This window comes from Erithacus rubecula (genome assembly GCF_903797595.1).
Source record: "Erithacus rubecula genome assembly, chromosome: 20".
Lineage (NCBI taxonomy): Eukaryota > Metazoa > Chordata > Aves > Passeriformes > Muscicapidae > Erithacus > Erithacus rubecula.
The window spans coordinates 1,625,780-1,644,106 of NC_136672.1; the positions used below are offsets into that span (position 1 = coordinate 1,625,780).

The 18,327-nt window shown below is 49.9% G+C and overlaps 1 protein-coding gene across 1 annotated transcript in view; it reads right to left on the bottom strand.

Moving 5' to 3' along the window:
- DNAH9 (dynein axonemal heavy chain 9) overlaps nucleotides 1-18,327 on the bottom strand; it is a 158,550-nt gene that overhangs the window by 95,346 nt on the left and 44,877 nt on the right. The window contains exons 29-35 of the mRNA XM_079323154.1: nucleotides 16,986-17,159; nucleotides 14,795-15,002; nucleotides 9,044-9,209; nucleotides 7,186-7,288; nucleotides 6,091-6,330; nucleotides 3,170-3,331; nucleotides 2,727-2,923 (exon numbers count right to left, since the gene is read on the bottom strand). Of these exons, the coding sequence (XP_079179280.1) occupies nucleotides 2,727-2,923; nucleotides 3,170-3,331; nucleotides 6,091-6,330; nucleotides 7,186-7,288; nucleotides 9,044-9,209; nucleotides 14,795-15,002; nucleotides 16,986-17,159 (1,250 nt within the window). The remainder of the gene's footprint in view (nucleotides 1-2,726; nucleotides 2,924-3,169; nucleotides 3,332-6,090; nucleotides 6,331-7,185; nucleotides 7,289-9,043; nucleotides 9,210-14,794; nucleotides 15,003-16,985; nucleotides 17,160-18,327) is intronic.

Sequence of the window (18,327 nt, forward strand, 5' to 3'; positions counted from 1 at the left end):
GCACATTCACACCTGGCTGCAATGGCACAAACCTGCCTGGAAAACAATCTCTGTTCCTTTTAGCTACACCACCACTACAGAAGAGTGAGATTTTCTCACTCTCACAATGAACTTGGTGTTATTTCCCAGGTCTGCTCACCTGAGTGTCCTGGGGTGAACTCTGCTTCCTTCCTGTTCTCTTTAAGCAAATACTGACACCCCCACGAGGTGAGGGGAGTCCAGAGGATCCTACCTGTGGAATCCCCACTGTCCTCAAGAGTCTCATTCCTTTATTCAGCTCCCTTTGCTATTTTCCTACATTAATCCAACTATTTTTCATTTGAGACTGTGAGAAACATGGCCCTGCTTTATTACAACTCCAGTATTTTATAATCCATGCACAGATTCTAACTGATTTTTTTAAAAATAATTTTATAATTTAACAATTTCTATGAAATTATTTCTGTAAAGGCAATCCAGTCTGGAGGAGAGCTTTAGCACTCCTGTTCTGAATTTCCCAGGCCAGTTCTGTCCATGGTCCCTGCCTTGATGTGCTGCCCAGGGCTCTGTGCTGTGACACAGCCCTGGATGAGGTGACTGACAGGTATCTCCCATGGCCCTACATATATTAAGTCATCAAATGTCTCTTTTCCTTTTTTTTTTTTCCCAATTGAAAATCTTCAGCAAATTCAAGCTGACATTCAGAAGCTGTTTGAGATGGAAGAAGTTGTGTATTTCAGCCAAATGCAATTTCCAAATGCAATAAATGGGATTCACTGAGCTCCAGTGAAATTGTGGAGTTGTGCTGGATGCTCAAATTTTGCTTTCCTCATTGTTCTCAGTATGAACTGGAGGGGCAGTGCCATGTTTTGCAAATTCCAATTGCAAATCTTGATTTATGTAAAATGCAAGAGGAGCACGGGGTCAATACTGCTGTTACCATTCTGTAGGCAATGCAAGCAAAAATACTCATGGCACCCATGGATGGAGGAGAGAATGCCCAGATTGTCAGGGGAAATCTGCCCCAGCCCAGTGGTCAACAGCACAGGTTGGGAGCACTTGGAACAGACAGATTTTTGTGTGTATATATACATAGATTTATGTATATGTAAATGCTGCTCCTGTATAAATACAGATATATTTAGCAGGCTGCCAGGTCCAGTGAGAACTGAAACCACCCACCCTGGTGTGCAGCAGGTCAGGGGCTTACTTCCAGATTAGAGCCCCAAATCTGCCCCTCCTGGGACCAGGTTTCTGTACAAAATCAGTTCAAGCTCTGCTGGCCAGGGCAGCTCCATCTCCTGAAGCCATTTAAGGCCAGCTCTGCATCCCAGCACCCAGAAGTGAATCTCTCTGCTGGGATTCCCCCAGGCTGTGTGTGAGAGCTGGAGGTCTCCCCCAGAGCATGTAAACAGCTTCATATTAATCAGCAAGAGGCTCATTTTTATAGAGTCCCACATGTCCAATTTCCAACTGGAATCCATCTGCACCTCCAGGCATCTCCATGCAGCAGGTTTTCCAAAGGATCAAAGCAGTTTAAATACCTCCATCCTTTAAAAGCCTGAATGCACATAACCTTACTTTATACAGAGGAATATCCCACTAAGGGCCTGTGCAAATGTGGCTCTAAACCAGCAGGCAGCATTTGGGGAAACCCCAGTAAAACTAGTTCTGTCCTGGCTGGCAAGGGAAGACAAAAAAGCACCTGAATGTTGTCACATCTGATAAATGTTTATGCAGAGCTACAAGGGCCAAAGATTTCAGGACAAAAACCAGGCCAAAACACCACCAGCATGCAGAGCCTCTGGCTGGAAGCCCCAGAGTTTGGGGCATTCCCTCCAATCACCAGTTTGAAGCAATGTTTGTGCTGGACAAAACACCTGGGCAGGTGAGGCTTTGGCTCTCCTCCAGCTCCCAGCTGTGATTCTCACAGAATCTTTTTCCATCCTCAGGGTTGGAAAAAGCAAGTCCAACAGTGCACCATGTTCACCACTAACCCATGTCCTCAGGTGTGCTAGCCCCATGAGTTTGGAACATTTCTGGGGATGGGGACTCCAACTTCCCTGTGCCAGGGCTGGACAGCCCTTCCAGTGAAGAAATACTCCCTAAAATCCAAACTAAACCTTACCTACTGCAACTTGAGGCTGTTCCCTCTCCTCCTGTCCCTGTCCCTGTTCCCAGAGCCCGACCCCCCCCAACTGTCCCCTCCTGTCAGGGAGCTGTGCAGAGCCACAAGTTCCCCCTGAGCCTCCTTTTCTGCAGACTGAGCCCCTTTCCAGCTCCCCCAGCTGCTCCAGACCCTTCCCAGCTCTGTTCCCTGCCCTGCACACGCTCCAGCCCCTCCATGTCCTTCCTGTCCTGAGTGTCCCAGAGCTGCCCCAGCCCTGGAGGTGCCCAGCAGTGCCAGCACAGGGGACAGGCACTGCCCAGGCCCTGCTGCCACCACAGAACTGTCACAGCCCAGGTGCCCTTGGCCTCTTGCCCACCTGGGCACACCTGGGCTCATGTCCAGTCACTGTCACCAGCACCCCCAGGGCCTTTCCCAAGCAGCTTCCCCTCCCCTCTGCCCCAGCCTGGAGCATTCCATGGGGTTGTTGTGCCCCAAGGGCAGGACCTCACACTTGGTCCTGTAGAACCACAAATTATTTGCCTCAGCCCACAGATCAATATTCTTACATCCTCCAGGGAACTCCAGAAAACATCTGCACAGACAAATGATGGGGGCACAAAGGCAGAGAACCCCTTACACGTGGCACATGGCATCCTCAAACAGCACCAGGTTCATGGCAGCATTGACTTCATTGTAGCTGTCCAAGGCTTCCACCAGGATCTGGTTCAGCTCCTCCCAGCTTGGAACTGGCCTATAGCCAGGCTCCCCAAGGCCTTTGGCAAAATGACAGTAAATATTCACGTGTTTGGCCTGCTCTAGAGTGCCCTCAATGTCCTGTAAAAGAGAAGAAAAAGGTATAGAATAAATAGAGGAAATCCCACTGCAGCTTGAGCACCCTTCCAAGGGAACTGTGGTGCTGCAGCCTTTTTGTGTCCACACAGCTGCACCTGCATGGAAAAGGGGAAAGAGGCACAGGAGTGAAAGAGTGGGAAAGGAAACCCCCCAGTGCTGATTTTCCTTCCAGTAAACCCATTGTATTCTGCTGCCATCAGTTAGACCCCATCAGACCTGAGCACTGACACTGTAGCATTTCTTCACCATCTCCCACTGGATCTTATCAAAAGTGTCACAGTCCATGTCTTCAGCCATCCTGTCCCTGTACACACGGCTGGACTCGTGCAGGTAGAGCTTCAGCAGGTCCTGGGGCTGCTTCACACACTCAGGGCTAGAGAACAGAAGGCCCTGTGGAAAGTAGAGAGTCAGGAAACCCAGGCTTGGCCCTGAGCACCCCTTACAGCAACCCCACACCAAACACCCAGGGAACAGCTCCTCTGATCATCCAAAACTCCCAAAGCTGCTCCTCAGCCCAGGAGGGTTTGTGCTGCCCATCCAGTGCCACCCCTGCCATGGCAGGGACACCTTCCCCTGTCCCAGCTGCTCCAGCCCCAGTGTCCAGCCTGGCCTTGGGCACTGCCAGGGATCCAGGGGCAGCCACAGCTGCTCTGGGCACCCTGTGCCAGCCCTGCCCACCCTGCCAGGGAACAATTCCTGCCCAATATCCCATCTCAACCTACTCTGTCAGGGGAAGCCATTCCCTGTGTCCTGTCACTCCATCCCATGTCCCAAGTCCCTCTCAGCTCTCTCAGAGCCTTTCAGGCACTGGAAGGCCACAGGGAGGTCACTTCAGAGCAATCCTCAGGCTGATCAACCCCAGCTCTCCCAGCCTTTCTTCACAGCAGAGCTGCCCCATCCCTCTGATCACCCTGGTGCCCCTCTGGACTCCCTCCAGTAACTCCAGGTCCCTTCTGGGAGGTCTCCTGGTGCTGGTACCCCCGAGCTGGACAAGTGCTCCAGGTGAGGTCTGACAGCAGCACAGAGGGGGAGAATCACCTCCCTCCCTCCCTCACCCTGTGCCCACAGCCCTGGGAATGGCTGTTTCTCACATTCTCTGCAAGGTTTGCACTCATTGCACCCATGTGAATCCCCCACCAGCCTCCCCTGGCCAGGCTGGGCTCTGCTCTCAGCAGGTGGGACCCTGCAGAGCCAGGCACCACCCAGACATGTGGCTCTGTCATCCCATCCCATGCCACGGGTGCTTTGTCAAGAAGGACAAAAAATGGTTTGGAAATGTTACTGGTGGCTATTTTTCCTTTAATCAATTAATTCTAATTAGGTGCATTCTGCCTGCAGGAAATATCAGTTGCTGTCTGCTTAGCACAGTATGTTTACCATGAACTCTATTAAAATGCATAAAAGAATTATATTTCAAAGAGGTGTCGCCTATACTAAGCCTATTAACAGCACACAGGGTTTTCAATGGTATGAATTAAACAGACAGCTTTTATTTCTAACATCTAATTATTTATACATTAAATATTAAATGCATTGAAAGCAATGTAAAGTAGGCCCTCTCAGCTCACTGGTCCATGGCTCAGATTGTTGGGTTTCACATCTGTCATTACAGCTGTCAAATTATTTTGTTTATACCAGAAAAAAAATAAAATTGATGAGAAAAGCTGACAACTCAAAGAGAGGAAGGAGAAACATGTCAGATCCTAAACTGATTAAAATAGAATTCACAATCACTCAATCCCTCTAAAGGACTGAATCTAAAGACCCCCACACCCCAAAAGCAGGAGGGACACGTGGCTGTGGGTCACTGCATCTGGGCTGGAGGTGGGGCCAGCATTAAAAAGAAACAAACAGAGAAAGAGGATGGAGAATCCATTGAAAGGAGAATGAGGAGCATTCCCTCTGGCCAGAGCTGGGATCTGGCAGGATGTTTTGTTACCCCCCAACCCTGGCACAGTCAGTAAATCAAACAAAAGGCTCCCACTGCAATGCCTGTATTCTCTCCCTGCAGCTGCCCAAGCCCAGATTAAGTGGAAGGCAGGGTTTAACATGACCACATCTCACACCCCAGCTGCTGATGTTCAGCTGAGCACAGTGACAGGCCTGACTGCTTCTTGACACAGTGGAGTTATTCACTTGTCCAAGGTCCTGGTCCCAGGTTTCCCTGACTGTCACTCCTTCAGCTCCTGTCTGATGGACAGGCACAAGGCACTGAACTTCCACACACCCACTTTGTGAAACAGATGTTAACAAGGACAGTGACAAATTATCAGCTGGGGGTTTTGAACAGGCTAGGGTGCTGACCCTCACTTTGGCTGCTGAGGAATTTATCAAATTTTATTAATCTGAAACTCTGAAAGGCTCTTTGAGCAGTAACACCAGCTGCTTCAAAGCATGAGACTGCTGGGGAAAACAGAAAAAATCTCACCAAGGATGGAAAACAACATTTCTGAAACTGAACAACTTTGCTTTGGCACAGTGGTTGGTAACTCAGTTTCAGTGGTAAAATCAAAGCTGGTTTGGATTGATTTATCAGCTCTACAAATGTGCATGTGCAGTGCTGGGCACCTGGGAAGATGTGCTGGTACAGCCACCAAGCTGTCCAGGCTCTGGCAGAGCAGCTGAACCAGTCCCTGCTGTCCTCCCTCAGGGCCAGCAGCAGCACACAGAGCACCCAGAGCTGCCCCATGCTGGAAGAGCTTCCCTGTGAGGTGGGGGCTGCCCTGGACCCCCACACTCACATGAGGGAGGTGGGGCTCACCAAGACAAGCCCAGCTCCATCACACCCACAACAGCCATTGCCTGAAGGGCCGAGGTCAGGAGCCCAGAGCTCTCTCCAGTTTGTCCTTTTGCCAGCCAGAGGACACTTCAAACCCCTCAAAATCTACACCTTCCTCTGGAACTGTGCATCCCTCCCCACTGGCCACAGGGGGCTGGGTCAGCTTTACACTGATCTTCCCCACATCATGGGTGATGGCTCTGGAATCCATTCAAAGGCACTCAGGAGTCAGGGAATGGCCCAAGGTCACCCCTCAGCTCAGGGGACACCCATGCTGTGTCACTACTCAGGGGGACACTGCATGTGGCTCACCAAGGGCCAGAGGGACCTCAGCTGCCTGTGACATCAGGACAAAGGGAGCTGCACTTACCTGGAAGATATTGGAGAAGTCTCTGAGGTTGAAAATGTAGTGGAACTTGAGGGCTGTTGGCAGGAAAGTGGCAGCCACCTTCTGATGCAGCCCCAGGGCCAGGGCAATGAGCTGCTGGGCTGATTTCTGCACAGCCTCTGAGAAATTCCCACTGGCCAGGTGCTGCCCCAGGATGGTGCTGAAGATCCTGGACAAGGCTTCCTGATCAGGGTTGGAGAGAGTGAAGACACAGAAGTGACGCTGAGGGACAAAAAGTGAGATGCAGAGAGGTCAGAGAGATGGGAAACCACCTCCCAGGCCAGTGCCCTTCCTGTGGCTGGACACAGCACTGAACAATCTCAGCTGGGCTCCCCTTCCCAGGTAAGGTTGGCCCAGGTGATTCTTCGAGGTCCCTTCCAACCTGGGATGCTCTATGATCCCATGACTTGAAGTCCACCCTTTCAATTTCCCAGCAGAGGACAGCTGCCAGGTGACACCTTCTGCTGGCTGAACAAGGGATTTTCAGCGTCATTTCACAAGAGAAGCTCAGTCCACTGAAGAGCTGAAAGGTCCCAGGGACCCCTGGTGAAGCCCAGGCCTGTCTCTGGTAGGAGCAGCCCCTGGGAGGTGCCACCTCCCACAAGACCCTTTGCTGATTAGGAACTTGCAGAGCAAGAGAATATAGAATAGTTAAGGTTAGAAAAGACCTCTGAGACCATCAAGTCCAGCCCTTGAACAAATCCCAAACCATACTGTGGAGTGCCAGATCCACTCATTTTTGAGCACATCCAGAGATGGTGACTCCGTTTCTCATCAGAGTTCCAATGCCTGACCACCAGAAGACTTTCAAGAACTGTGGTCCAGCAGTAAATATCACTAGAGGAAGGTAAAATCTGCCTGTCTAAACTAGAATTTTTCCTGAGAGTGAGTGTCCAGCTGCCTGGGAACTTGTGACTTCTTCCTCCTACTGAGCAGGAAAACAAGAAGAAACACAAGGAAGGAAGTAAGGCAAGTCTGCTGCCTCTCCATCAGGAATTACAGCCACTTCACAGATCCACACTGATTGAACAACAGCAGGATCTGCCCAGTTTCTCCTGAGCATGAGCAGGGCCTTACCTGGAGCCGGGGGTTGATGGTGAAGCTCCCTGCAGTCGGGTTCATGCAGGACACAAACTGCACATTGCTGATCTCCTTCAGGGACAGCCTGCTCCTGTCGTACCTTGGGGCACAGCAAAAGCCACAGACACTGAGCACAGCCAGGACAGCCACTCTGCTGTCCCTTGAGTGTGTCTGTGAGCTGCCAGGACCCTTGTGGCTTCAGAGGGTCACCTTCTGCCCTCTGCAGGGGGCTGGCATGCTGCATGGCTGCACAGGGCTCAGCACACAGGGCCCTGCTCCTGGGGGAAATGCTGCAGCTGAATTTCCATCAGCTGCTAACAAGGGCTGAGCAAAGCCCTTGGGTCAGGCACTGACAGGGAACCTGTGGGGAACCACAGGAGTGACTCTGGTCCAGGCCAGCCTGGGGTGGGCAGGCAGGCTGCAGGAAAGGGTGGGGGGCTGCTGGCAGAGCTGGGGTGCAGCAGAGCCCCTGGGTCACCAGAGCTGTGCCCCTGTCCCTCCTCAGCACCGCAGGCACCGAGGGTGCAACACCCCAGAGGTGCTGCTGAGACAGGGCAGAGCCTGGACCTGCCTGGAGGGAATAGGTGGCACACGGTGTATCCCCATGTGGCATTGCTCCCACACATTCCATACATCCCACACATCCCTCTCTTTGCCCAACCTCCCCAACACCCACAGCCCCGGATTTCTGCTCCCACTCCACTGGCCCCATGGTTGGGGAGATTTGGTTTGGGCACACACAGCTGAGGAGACTGGGAATGTCTCCATGCCTCCTGTTTTTAATATAGGAGAGCTCTGTGCATTCCTGTTGGACTGGCTGCAGTGTAAAACACTCCAATCTCCCTCCAAAACACTGCTGCCAGCTTTCCTACAGATTACTCTGCCTGGAAAATGACTGTTTGCTGCTACCTGACGGAAAGCAGCACCAGGAGCTCACAGCAGGAACAGTCCATGGCCTCCCTCCCTGCTCAGCAGTGCAAGGAAATGTTTGCTGGGGACATGAGACACGCAGGGTGCACAGTGCTCTCCTCACCCAGAGCCACCCAGCCAGCTCCAGCATGGGATGGGAAGAGCTCTACATTCATCACAAACCCTGTGTCCTGGGTTGCAATCCAGGATGTGTCCAGCAATGTGAATTCTGTCCCCATCTGCTGACCCAGGTGTGGCAGTGACCCTGATCTCCTGGCACATATTCTCTGCTAATGGGCCATCTTTAAACCAGCTGGGCAATCATCTTTATCTTCCCACAGCCCATCCTCCCTCCAGGAGATATCTCCTGTTCATGGCCAGTGAGTCCCAGTGCATGACTGATAAAATTCCATCATCCCATGGGAGATGCTCCAGCCAGGGGAGGAGCCAAGCCTTTCCTACCCAGAGAAAAAATGAGATTTTGGACACCAAGGGACCTTCTTTCCACTGGATTCCAGAGGAAAGCCAGACCTTTCCACATCATCCCTGCACCTTCAGAGGAAACTGCACCTTCTCCAGGAGCACTGCTCCAGCTGAACCACATCTGCCACTGCAGGAGGATGCAGCCACTATTGAATGGGAGTGCTGCCACCACCCTGACTGACTGTGTCAGCTTGGATTCTGACTCTGGCAGGGTTTGGGGATTGTTCTTTGTAATATTGCATTTCTATTTAAATTTTCCTAGTAAAGAACTGTTATTCCTAATTCCCATCTCTTTGCCTGAGAGTCCCTTAATTTCAAAATTATAATAATTTGGAGGGAGGAGGTTTCCATTCTCCATTTCAAAGAGAAGCTCCTGCCTTTATTGGCAGACACCTGTCCTTCAAACCAGAACACCTGTTCCCAACACAGACTGGGCAGGAAGGTTCCAGCCCAGCAGCTGTACCAGTGTCCATAGTCCAGGTGCTGCCTGAGCAGGGTGTGGGGCTGCACGGTGCCGTACGCGTCCACCCGCGGCGCGTTCAGGTCATCGATGAAGAACACCAGCCTCTTGCTGCCAGGGGGGCCGTAGTTCCTGCCAGCCTTCTTCTCCAGAGGCTTCTCCAGCACACCTGTGGGGGCAGGAGTGACTAGGAATGACTGCCCAGCCCAGCCTCTGGGCTCCAGGGAGCTCCAGCCCTCCCAGCTCCACCTGCAGTGTCCGTGGCTTTTTAGGAAGGAAGGGCCGGTTTTGGCAGGTTGTGCCCAGGCCAGGGGCCCTGTCTGGGGCTGGCTGGATGCTGGCTGTCCCCAGGCTGTGGCTGGGAGCCCTGCAAGGCATCTTGGACAGATGTTTGGTCCGATTCCACCCAAATCACAAAGTTTTTGATGTCTCCTTGCAAACAAAGCACAGCAAACTGTGTCTGCTACAAGCTAGGTCTGCTGCAGAGCAAACACAAGCTTGTCATGAAAGATAAAACGTTTTGCATCTCTCCTGCATATTTTTTTAACTCAGTTCTCCTGGCTGAGATTATCCTGATCCCTAGCACTGCACATGAGACTCCTGCACTGCCAGTGTCCCCAGGCATGGACAGCAGTGGCTCAGCACTGGCATAGAGAATAGGAGATATTGGAGCACAAAGCCCATGTGCTGATTTTGTGAAAGAAAATGCATTTTTTGCATCTTTCAGATAAAGGGAAAGGGTGGTTTTAGAGCCTGGACAACTTTCAAACAATCAAAATAATGTTACATATTGAAATGCACCAAAAAGAATCACAGAGTGGTTTGGGTTGGAAGGGACCTTAAAGATCATCTTATTCCAATCCCCTGCCATGGCAGGGACACCTCCCACTGTCCCAGCTGCTCCAGCCCCAGTGTCCAGCCTGGCCTTGGGCACTGCCAGGGATCCAGGGGCAGCCACAGCTGCTCTGGGCACCCTGTACCAGGGCTGCCCACCCTGCCAGGGAACAATTCCTGCCCAATATCCCATCCTTCCCAGCCCTCTGGCACTGGAGAGCCATTCCCTGTGTTCTGTCCCCACATCCCTTGTCTAAAGTCCCTCCCCAGCTCTCCTGGAGCCTCTTTAGGCACTGGAAGAGGATCTGAGCTCTCCCTGGAGCCTCTGAGTCCAGAGAAGAGCAGTGAAGCTGAGCAAGGAGGGGCTGAGGGAGCTGGAAAGGGGCTCAGGCTGCAGAAAAGGAGGCTCAGGGGGAACTTGTGGCTCTGCACAGCTCCCTGACAGGAGGGGACAGATGGGGGGGTCGGGCTCTGGGAACAGGGACAGGGACAGGAGGAGAGGGAACAGCCTCAGGCTGGGCAGGGGAGGCTCAGGGTGGACAGCAGCAGGAATTTCCCCATGGAAAGGGAGGGCAGGAACTGGAAATGCCCAGGGAGGGTTGGAGTGCCCATCCCTGGGGGTGTCTCAGGAATTCCTGGATGTGGCACTCAGAGCTCTGGGCTGGGGACAAGGTGGGGATCAGGCACAGGGTGGACTTGATAGGCTGGGGGATCTTTTCCAACCTCAGGCATTTTGTGAGTCTCTTCATGAGACTGAAGATCCCCAAACACCTCCACATTCCCTGATCCCCTCCCCAGCACTACCCACACCTCCAGATAACCCAGCAAGACTCAATTCCAACACTGTGCCATTCCCACCCAGTTTTCAGCAGAATCCTGCATGAGCAAGGGAGAACATGGAGAGAAAACTTCTCATTTGGTAGCTCTGAAAAATTCCCATTTGTTTCAGCAGAAGGCTGATCTTATGTGTTGCTCTAGACTGTAGCATATTGGGAATATTTACAATGCTGGAGTGATAATTAATGCAAATCACCCCACACTGCTGCACAAAATGTTTTATAGGCTATTGATTTATTTCACTGTGGCCTAAACAACCTTTACTGCCTCAATGTCTTAGGCTGCAATGCAGGATATGTCCAGGGGTGTGTAATCTATCACCAGCTGTTAAACCAGGTGGGACAGTGATCCTTATCTCTTCCAGGACCCATCCTCCCTCCAGGAGATATCATCTGCTGCTGGGCCATTGAGTCCCAGTGCATGACTGATAAAATTACATCATCCCACTGGGAGATGCTCCAGCCAAGGGAGGAGCCAAGCCTTTCCTACCCAGAGAAAAAATGAGACTTGGAACATCAGAACAGCATTTTCCACTGGATTCCCATAAAGACCAAGCCCACCACCCCCACTGGACCTTCAGAGGAAACTGCACCTTCTCCAGGAGCACTGCTCCAGCTGAACCACATCTGCCACTGCAGGAGGATGCAGCCACCATTGAATGGGACTGCTGCCACCACCCTGACTGACTGATGGGTGTCAGGTTGTGATCTGTCAGTGTCTGGGTTTGGTTGGTTGGTTGGTTGTTTTTTGCAAAATATTTTTATATTACTGCATTTTTATTTTAATTTTCCTAGTAAAGAACTTTTACTCATATACCCATACCTTTGCCTGAGAGCTCCTTAGTTTCAAAATTATAATAATTTGGAGGGAGGGGGTTTACATTCTCCATTTCAAAAGAAGCTGCTCCCTTCCTCAGCAGACACCTGTCTTCAAAGCAAGTCACTCAGAAAGGGGCAAAGCAAACAGCAGCAGCTTTTCTGGAACTGGAATGATTTTCCTGCCTGATTTTCCCTCCTGATTTTTTCTTGGAGCCCATCCTCACTCCCAGGTGCTCCCTAGAGATGGAGGCAGAATTTGTTTCACTGACACAGTCTGGGGTTATCACCAGTCCTGTAAGCAGCAGCATGGCAAGGAGCAGTCCTTTGTAATAAGGGACAACTGGGAGTTTTGATAAAAAATTTTCTGCAAATGCACACTTCAGCCATTCCTTATCAAGGGCAGAAGTTATTAGGGAAAATTTATATTCTGGGTTTTTTCAGACCACAAATCTTTTAAAACCCTGTTTGTTTCCTGCTTGGGTGCCCTGCAGACAGCCTGGTCGCCCACTAAGAATTCAGCTGTTTTCTTGTCACAGACACTTCTGCACAAAGCCATGAACTGTGCTTAGAAAAATGATAGATTTTTCCTCAGTGGAGTCTCTCTCCCCCTTCAATAAAACCACGATATTTGAAATTTCTGGTAGCAAGTCAAATTAAGTGTTTCAAATAAGCATTTAATTTAAATTTAATTAGGCCTTAATTAACATATAAAATCAGCCCTTTTCGAGGTTAAACAAGGATGCAGGAGATTCATCATAGTGAAATGCAATTACTGGGGATGAAGTGACATGTTTGTGGAAGTTGCATTTTAATTCAAAGCCTATTCCACAATAATCCTGAGAGGTCCCTGCTCTGGGCTCCTGACACAGCCCCAAACACTCACTGCACCCCAGACTTGGCAAGTGTGGCTCCTCTCACCCTGATAGCCAAGGGGCAAAAATAGCCAACCCCAAAAAAACAACATTTATTGCCATTTTCTGAAGGCAGGTCCACAGTGGGAAGGTGGGGAACGAGGGCAGGGATGCAGCTGATGGAGGAGCAGAGGTCCAAGAGGGCATGGAGCAGCACACCAGGAGTCCAGGCTCCACAGAGAGTGGGATTTGGTCCCAATACACCAAAGAAAATCCCCAAACTGTGCCCAGCTTTGGGCACAGAGAGAGTCTGGCTCCATTTAACCCCTATGCACATGAAAATTTGTAAGCTACAGGCCCACAAGGATTGTTTGGACCACATCCCTGTGCCTGCCCTGAAGAGTGCAGCTCTGCACCTAAAAAATCTCTGTCCCAACAGGCACCTTGACTAAGAATTCCTGGCTTTCAGGTTGGCTCTTTCTAAAGTAAATAAAAACTAAAATCACAAACTGCTTTGGATTCAAATTTTTACAAGTCTAAAGAGGCACCTGCTGGGGAAGAAAAAAAAGCAGCCAACTGACAAACTCCACAAAAAAGGGACAAATTAACTAAAAAATGAGCAGTGGGGAAGGGTGCCAAGCAGCATAAATCACACTTGCCTGTGATGAAGACATGATGGGCTCTGCAGAGGAAAGAAGGGGAGGGCTCAGCCCAGAGCTCAGAGCAACAGGGACACCCTGTACCTACCCCACACACCTGGGCAGGTGAGGAACACCAGGCAGCTGAGCACACTCAGCTCAGCCCCCTCCCCATCCCAGGGCACTTCCCACTCCAGGAGGAAAAAGAAAAAGGGAGGTGGCAACCATCATGCTGCCCATGGCTGTGAGACTGGCCACAAAGGGAAGTTTTACCCATTTTTTTCTTGAAGGACAAGTAGCCCAAAGAATTTGCTGTGTGCAGAGGCACCATGCTGTGATCCCACAGCATGGCCCCAGGACACAGCTGGGCCTGTCCTGTTACCTCTCTGGGAGCAGATCAGGCCCAGAGAGCAATTTTGAACTATAAAACCTTCCTGAAAATGCTTGCAGTGTTGGGAGCCTGGCAGAGCAGGGATGAAGCCAGGGACACTCATCATGTGGACTTGATGATCCTGGTGGGTCCCTTCCAACTCAATTTTCTGTGATTGCAGGACATTTAGGTTAAACTCAGGTGTATAAAAAAAGCAGTGTGGTTTACAGTGACTCACATCTGTAATTCAACTCAAACTAGGTTACTTTGTCACTGGTTAATAAATATATGTCAAATTATTTTATCTCTCCTTGGACACCATTCCAAAATGAGACACCTTTCAAGAATTTCCTGTTTTCTCTTCATCTCTCAAGAGACTACTCAGAAAACTGACTCTACCTCAGTATCAAAGTTAATGTTTCACTGATATTTCAAAATCCTCATCAGCAATATTCTTATGGATTTCCCTGGGGCCAGAAGTTCCCTGGGGGTCTGAGCCTCCCAGGTCAGCAAGCTCTGTGCCCCTGGGGAGGGGAGTGGGACCTGCTCCATGGGACATGTTGGGCTGTGGCAGGACAGGAGCACAGCCCCAGGAACCAGCCCTGGCTTCCAGCCTGCATTTATCCATCAGCACCAGCCTCACTGCTAATTGGGATGCAATTCCCATCACTGCACCCTGAGGACAGTTTGGATCCTCTCCAAGAAACCCATCTCACTCTTCAATTCCAGCTTGTTAAAGACACACTTCAAGTCAAATACAAGCCATGAAAACTGCAGCAGATTGAAGCCTGGGCTTTGGCACAGCCCTGGACCAGGGTGGTGGGGTTAAGAATGCAAATTCTCAGGCTAGAAAACATCATCTCCACAAAACCAGGGCTCAGCTGAGCAGAGTTTCACTGTGGGACTGGGAGCGTGCCCACAACACAGGCATTGCACCCACGGGTCTTTCCTTGAGCTTCCCAGTGCACATCCTGCTCCAAACCCCAATGGATACCTCAGGAATGTCACAGAATCACAGAGAATCATACAGAATCCCACAATCAGAATCCCAGAGAATCAGATAGAATCATATAGAATCCCACAATCACAGAATCACAGAGAATCACAGAATCTGAGAAAATTACAGAGAATCCCACAGACTCATTGAATCTCACAGAGTCCCATAGAATCACAGAATTAAGCTGCCTGAAGAAGACCTTTGAGCTCATCAAGTCCAACCTGTGACCCAACACCACCTTGTCAACTAAACCACAGCCCTGAGTGCCACATGCAGCCTTTGTCAAACAGCTCCAGGGGTGGTGACTCCCCCACCTCCCTGGGCAGCCCATTCCAAAGCCCAACCATCCTTTCTGTGAACAATTTTTTCCCGATGTCCCACCCGAACCCCCCTGGGTTGACGAGCTCACCTTGCAGCATGGCAGAGGTGGTGTAGTAGTTGCAGGGGACCTTCCTCACCAGGAAGAGGTGTGTGTCCAGGGAGCAGAGGGTGTCCCCCAGCAGCACAGACTTGCCCGTGCCAGCAGTGCCCAGGAGCAGCACGGGGCGCCGGCGCTGCAGCAGCCTGGCCACCAGGAACCGCAGGCAGACGCTCTGGGCCGTGGGCACCAGGCAGCCCTGGGGGCACAGCACCACTCAGTGCCCCCAGCCCTGCCAACAACTTCAGTTTCTAGCTTTTCTATCTTTCAAATCCTGCATTAGTGTAGAACGCTGGACTCCAGATAAACTCTTCTCTTCACATTTTGGTGAGACTGAACAGTCCTTCTAAGCATGAGAACCAAGATCTTCATCACACCCTCAAACCCCAAAAAAAGTAGAAACAGAAGTGAACCTGGGAGGGAAACAAACTGGGGGATATTACTTCATTACCTGAAGCTGTAATTGGACAATTAACCCCTGATATGCAACTAGACCAAATTTATTTCTGTCTGAGAAACTCTTGAGACGAATGTCGAATTTGTCTTTGCAAACAAGCTGTAGATCTGCTGGTAAATAAGGTCAGCACTCAGAGATAGAAGAAACAATGGGATAGATTACACTTGTTGATGAATGGGAAAAGAGATTTGCCCTTTACAAACAAACTGTAAGTTTGCTGGTAAATAAAACTGGGTAACAGAAGATGAAAGAAGCAATGGGGAAAAACTATGAATTGTATAAGAATTAAAAATTAAAAGGAAGGGTTATACATTAGAGGGGAATCTCAGGTGTCAGGTGTTTGGGAAGTCTGTGCCTCTCAAGTACCTCAGCCAGTGGGGAAAGAGAGAGGGAAAAGCAGCCAGGAAATTAGGATAAAAAGAGGCTGCATCCTTCAAAAATCCAAGAGATCCCAGGGGAATGCCCCATGGCCTCTCCCTTTATTCCAATAAAGCAAAAAAGACTCCTCTGTCACCTTTGTGGACATTAACCTCTGGTGTTTGTGGATTAATTTTCCTGACACTCGTGACCATTGTGCAGCCTCAGGGAGGCTTTGACTGCCCAAGGTGTATCTATTGAAGGCCTTTAATAAATCCCCACTTTATTCTCTAACTCTGCCCAGCCTCTGTCTGGGTGGGGACTCCAGCCCATCAATGCCATGATGATTTCTTGCCTTTCCTTTTTATGTAGCTTTTATGTGTTCCCAGTACTCTTGTAATTCTTTTGAGCCTGGTATCTTAGCACACTCCTGATATTCTGCTAGGCAAGAAGACCAAACATCCCAAAGGCCTCACAGGTGGAGGCTGGAAAGCCTTGAGAAACCTCTCCAGAACACATCCTACAAACTAGGATCAAACCCATCTAAGGAGAATGCTGTAAAATAAAGAGATGTCAGCATTAAAATCTTTGTTAGATATGCTAATTTGCAAGGTCTATAAAACTGTATATGTGCTATACCAAGGGTGAGCATTTAAACATATTTTACCTTGATAAATTATTGCACCATAAAGATCTTTATTAAATACTGACATAAAAGCCCTTTTAGATCCTTTAACTGTGTCTGACTTAATTCTAGGACGAAGGAAAGGTATCACCACCACCCCACAGCAACCTCCTGGGAGAGCCAGGAAGGAGCCAGGTGAGCTCAGCTTCCAGCTGCACTAGGGAAGGATCATCTGCTGCTGCCAGCATTAAAATCCACCTTTCCAGCTGAACCTCTGGGAGCAGCATCTGGATCCCTCACAGAATCACACCTTGCTAAAACAGTGATGGTTTTTACACATCATCTGCTCACTGTGGCACTTTAAAAAAACTGAGAAGTGCAACTGGCAACCCCAATTCATTAGCTGAAGAACTCTTCTTGGCCCAACATAAACCCATCTCTATTTGCAGCCACAGAGAATGACAACAAGTCATGGTGTCTCAGAGGCTTTGTCCCTTCTCTGTCTCATCACTTCTCTCTGGGCACAGCAGCTCCCTGCCCCTGCTGTACATCATTCATGTTTGGAAGATGGATGGAGGCTGTGCTGCTACAGTCAAAGCACAGCAAAAAAGATGGGTAATTGAGTTGTATCCCATCAAGAATTCCATCAGTGCCTGACCTCTCACCAGACTCACTGAAACACCCACGTTCAGTCACTAAAACACAGAAACTCCTCCAGCCCAGCACCTGCCCAGGTCACCTACCTGCAGTGGCACCTCTGGATCAAATTCAAACTGAGGAATAAGTTTAGACCAAGGCTCAAACTTCTTTGTTTCTGGATCAACATAAAAGTCAAAGACTGTGCCCTGAGAAGGAAACTTGATTGTCTTGAATTCTGCCACCCACCACTTGCTGAACTCCACTCTGTAGTCCACGAGCTGCAGGACAAAAAGAGGAGATAATAGGCAAATCTGGAGAAATCCATTAGAGATGGAGAATGGTATTTATCCTGGTCTACCAGAGTGGGACAGTCCTTAAAAATATTCCACAGATAACAATCTTATTCTTTTTCCTATTATTAAGTCTAATTTTTCATTTTCTTCATTTTTTCTCATCACTCCTATTTATTCCCCTAAATAACTCATCCTCTGTGTTGATCACTCCTAGTGTGTCTGAGATTAGACAGAGGGATCAATTTGAAAAAGAGAAATACGTGCCTATGACTAAACAGACACTTGATTGATTTTTGGTGCCTACTTCTTCCAACAGACAAGGACACCACATCCATCTCCATCCCTGGCCATGGCTAGTCAGAGCATGCATACCAAATCTCCTCCTCATAAATCACACCACCCTGCAAACACTTAGCTGTTGTTTTCTGGCCTCTTTTCAAGCAGGAGCAGCAGGACTGCAGATCCCAGATCAGCAAAGAATGGGAGAGGGACTGCTGCCACAGGGCTCAACAAGCTCCTGCTACCCCCCTTCCATCTCCCCATGCAGGAAGATTTTAAAGAATCTGAACTTTATGTTGGGAGCTGGGGTGTCAGTTTTTGCTTTATACAAAGCCAGGATTTGCAAAATGTGCTTAGTCCCCTTCCCTGCCTCAGGTCTCCTCTGTGAAACTGGGGCAGCCAGTGTCTGAACCCTTCCCACGCAGAGCACAGGGACTGCAGCTTCAGCCCTGGGGAGAAACAGGGGGGGAAGGAGGGGGAAAGTGCTGCTTAAAAGATGTCTGGGAGAGAGCAGATGCATCACTGAGCCAGTTCTAGCAGCACAGTTTGCTCCTGGGGCATCTCCATTAGGTGTCTCCTCCCCATAGCCACCCCCCGGGTTTTTGGGAGCAGGTGGGACCAAGGACTGCTCAGCCTTCCTCAGGAAACCTGGCTTTGAACTGAGAGTCCTCTGCAGAGCTCCCCGAGCCACCACACATCAAAGGACCAGAGGATTTGGAAAACACATGATTAGCATCCAGGATTGTGCAGTCTCGTGCTACCCAGAGAGGCAGAATGACTGTAATCTCCTTTCTGCTCTTGTCACAACTCCCAAGCCCAGCAGCACAAAAGGGATGTGCAGTGCTGCTAAAAGCTTTCTCACAGTGCTGGGAGG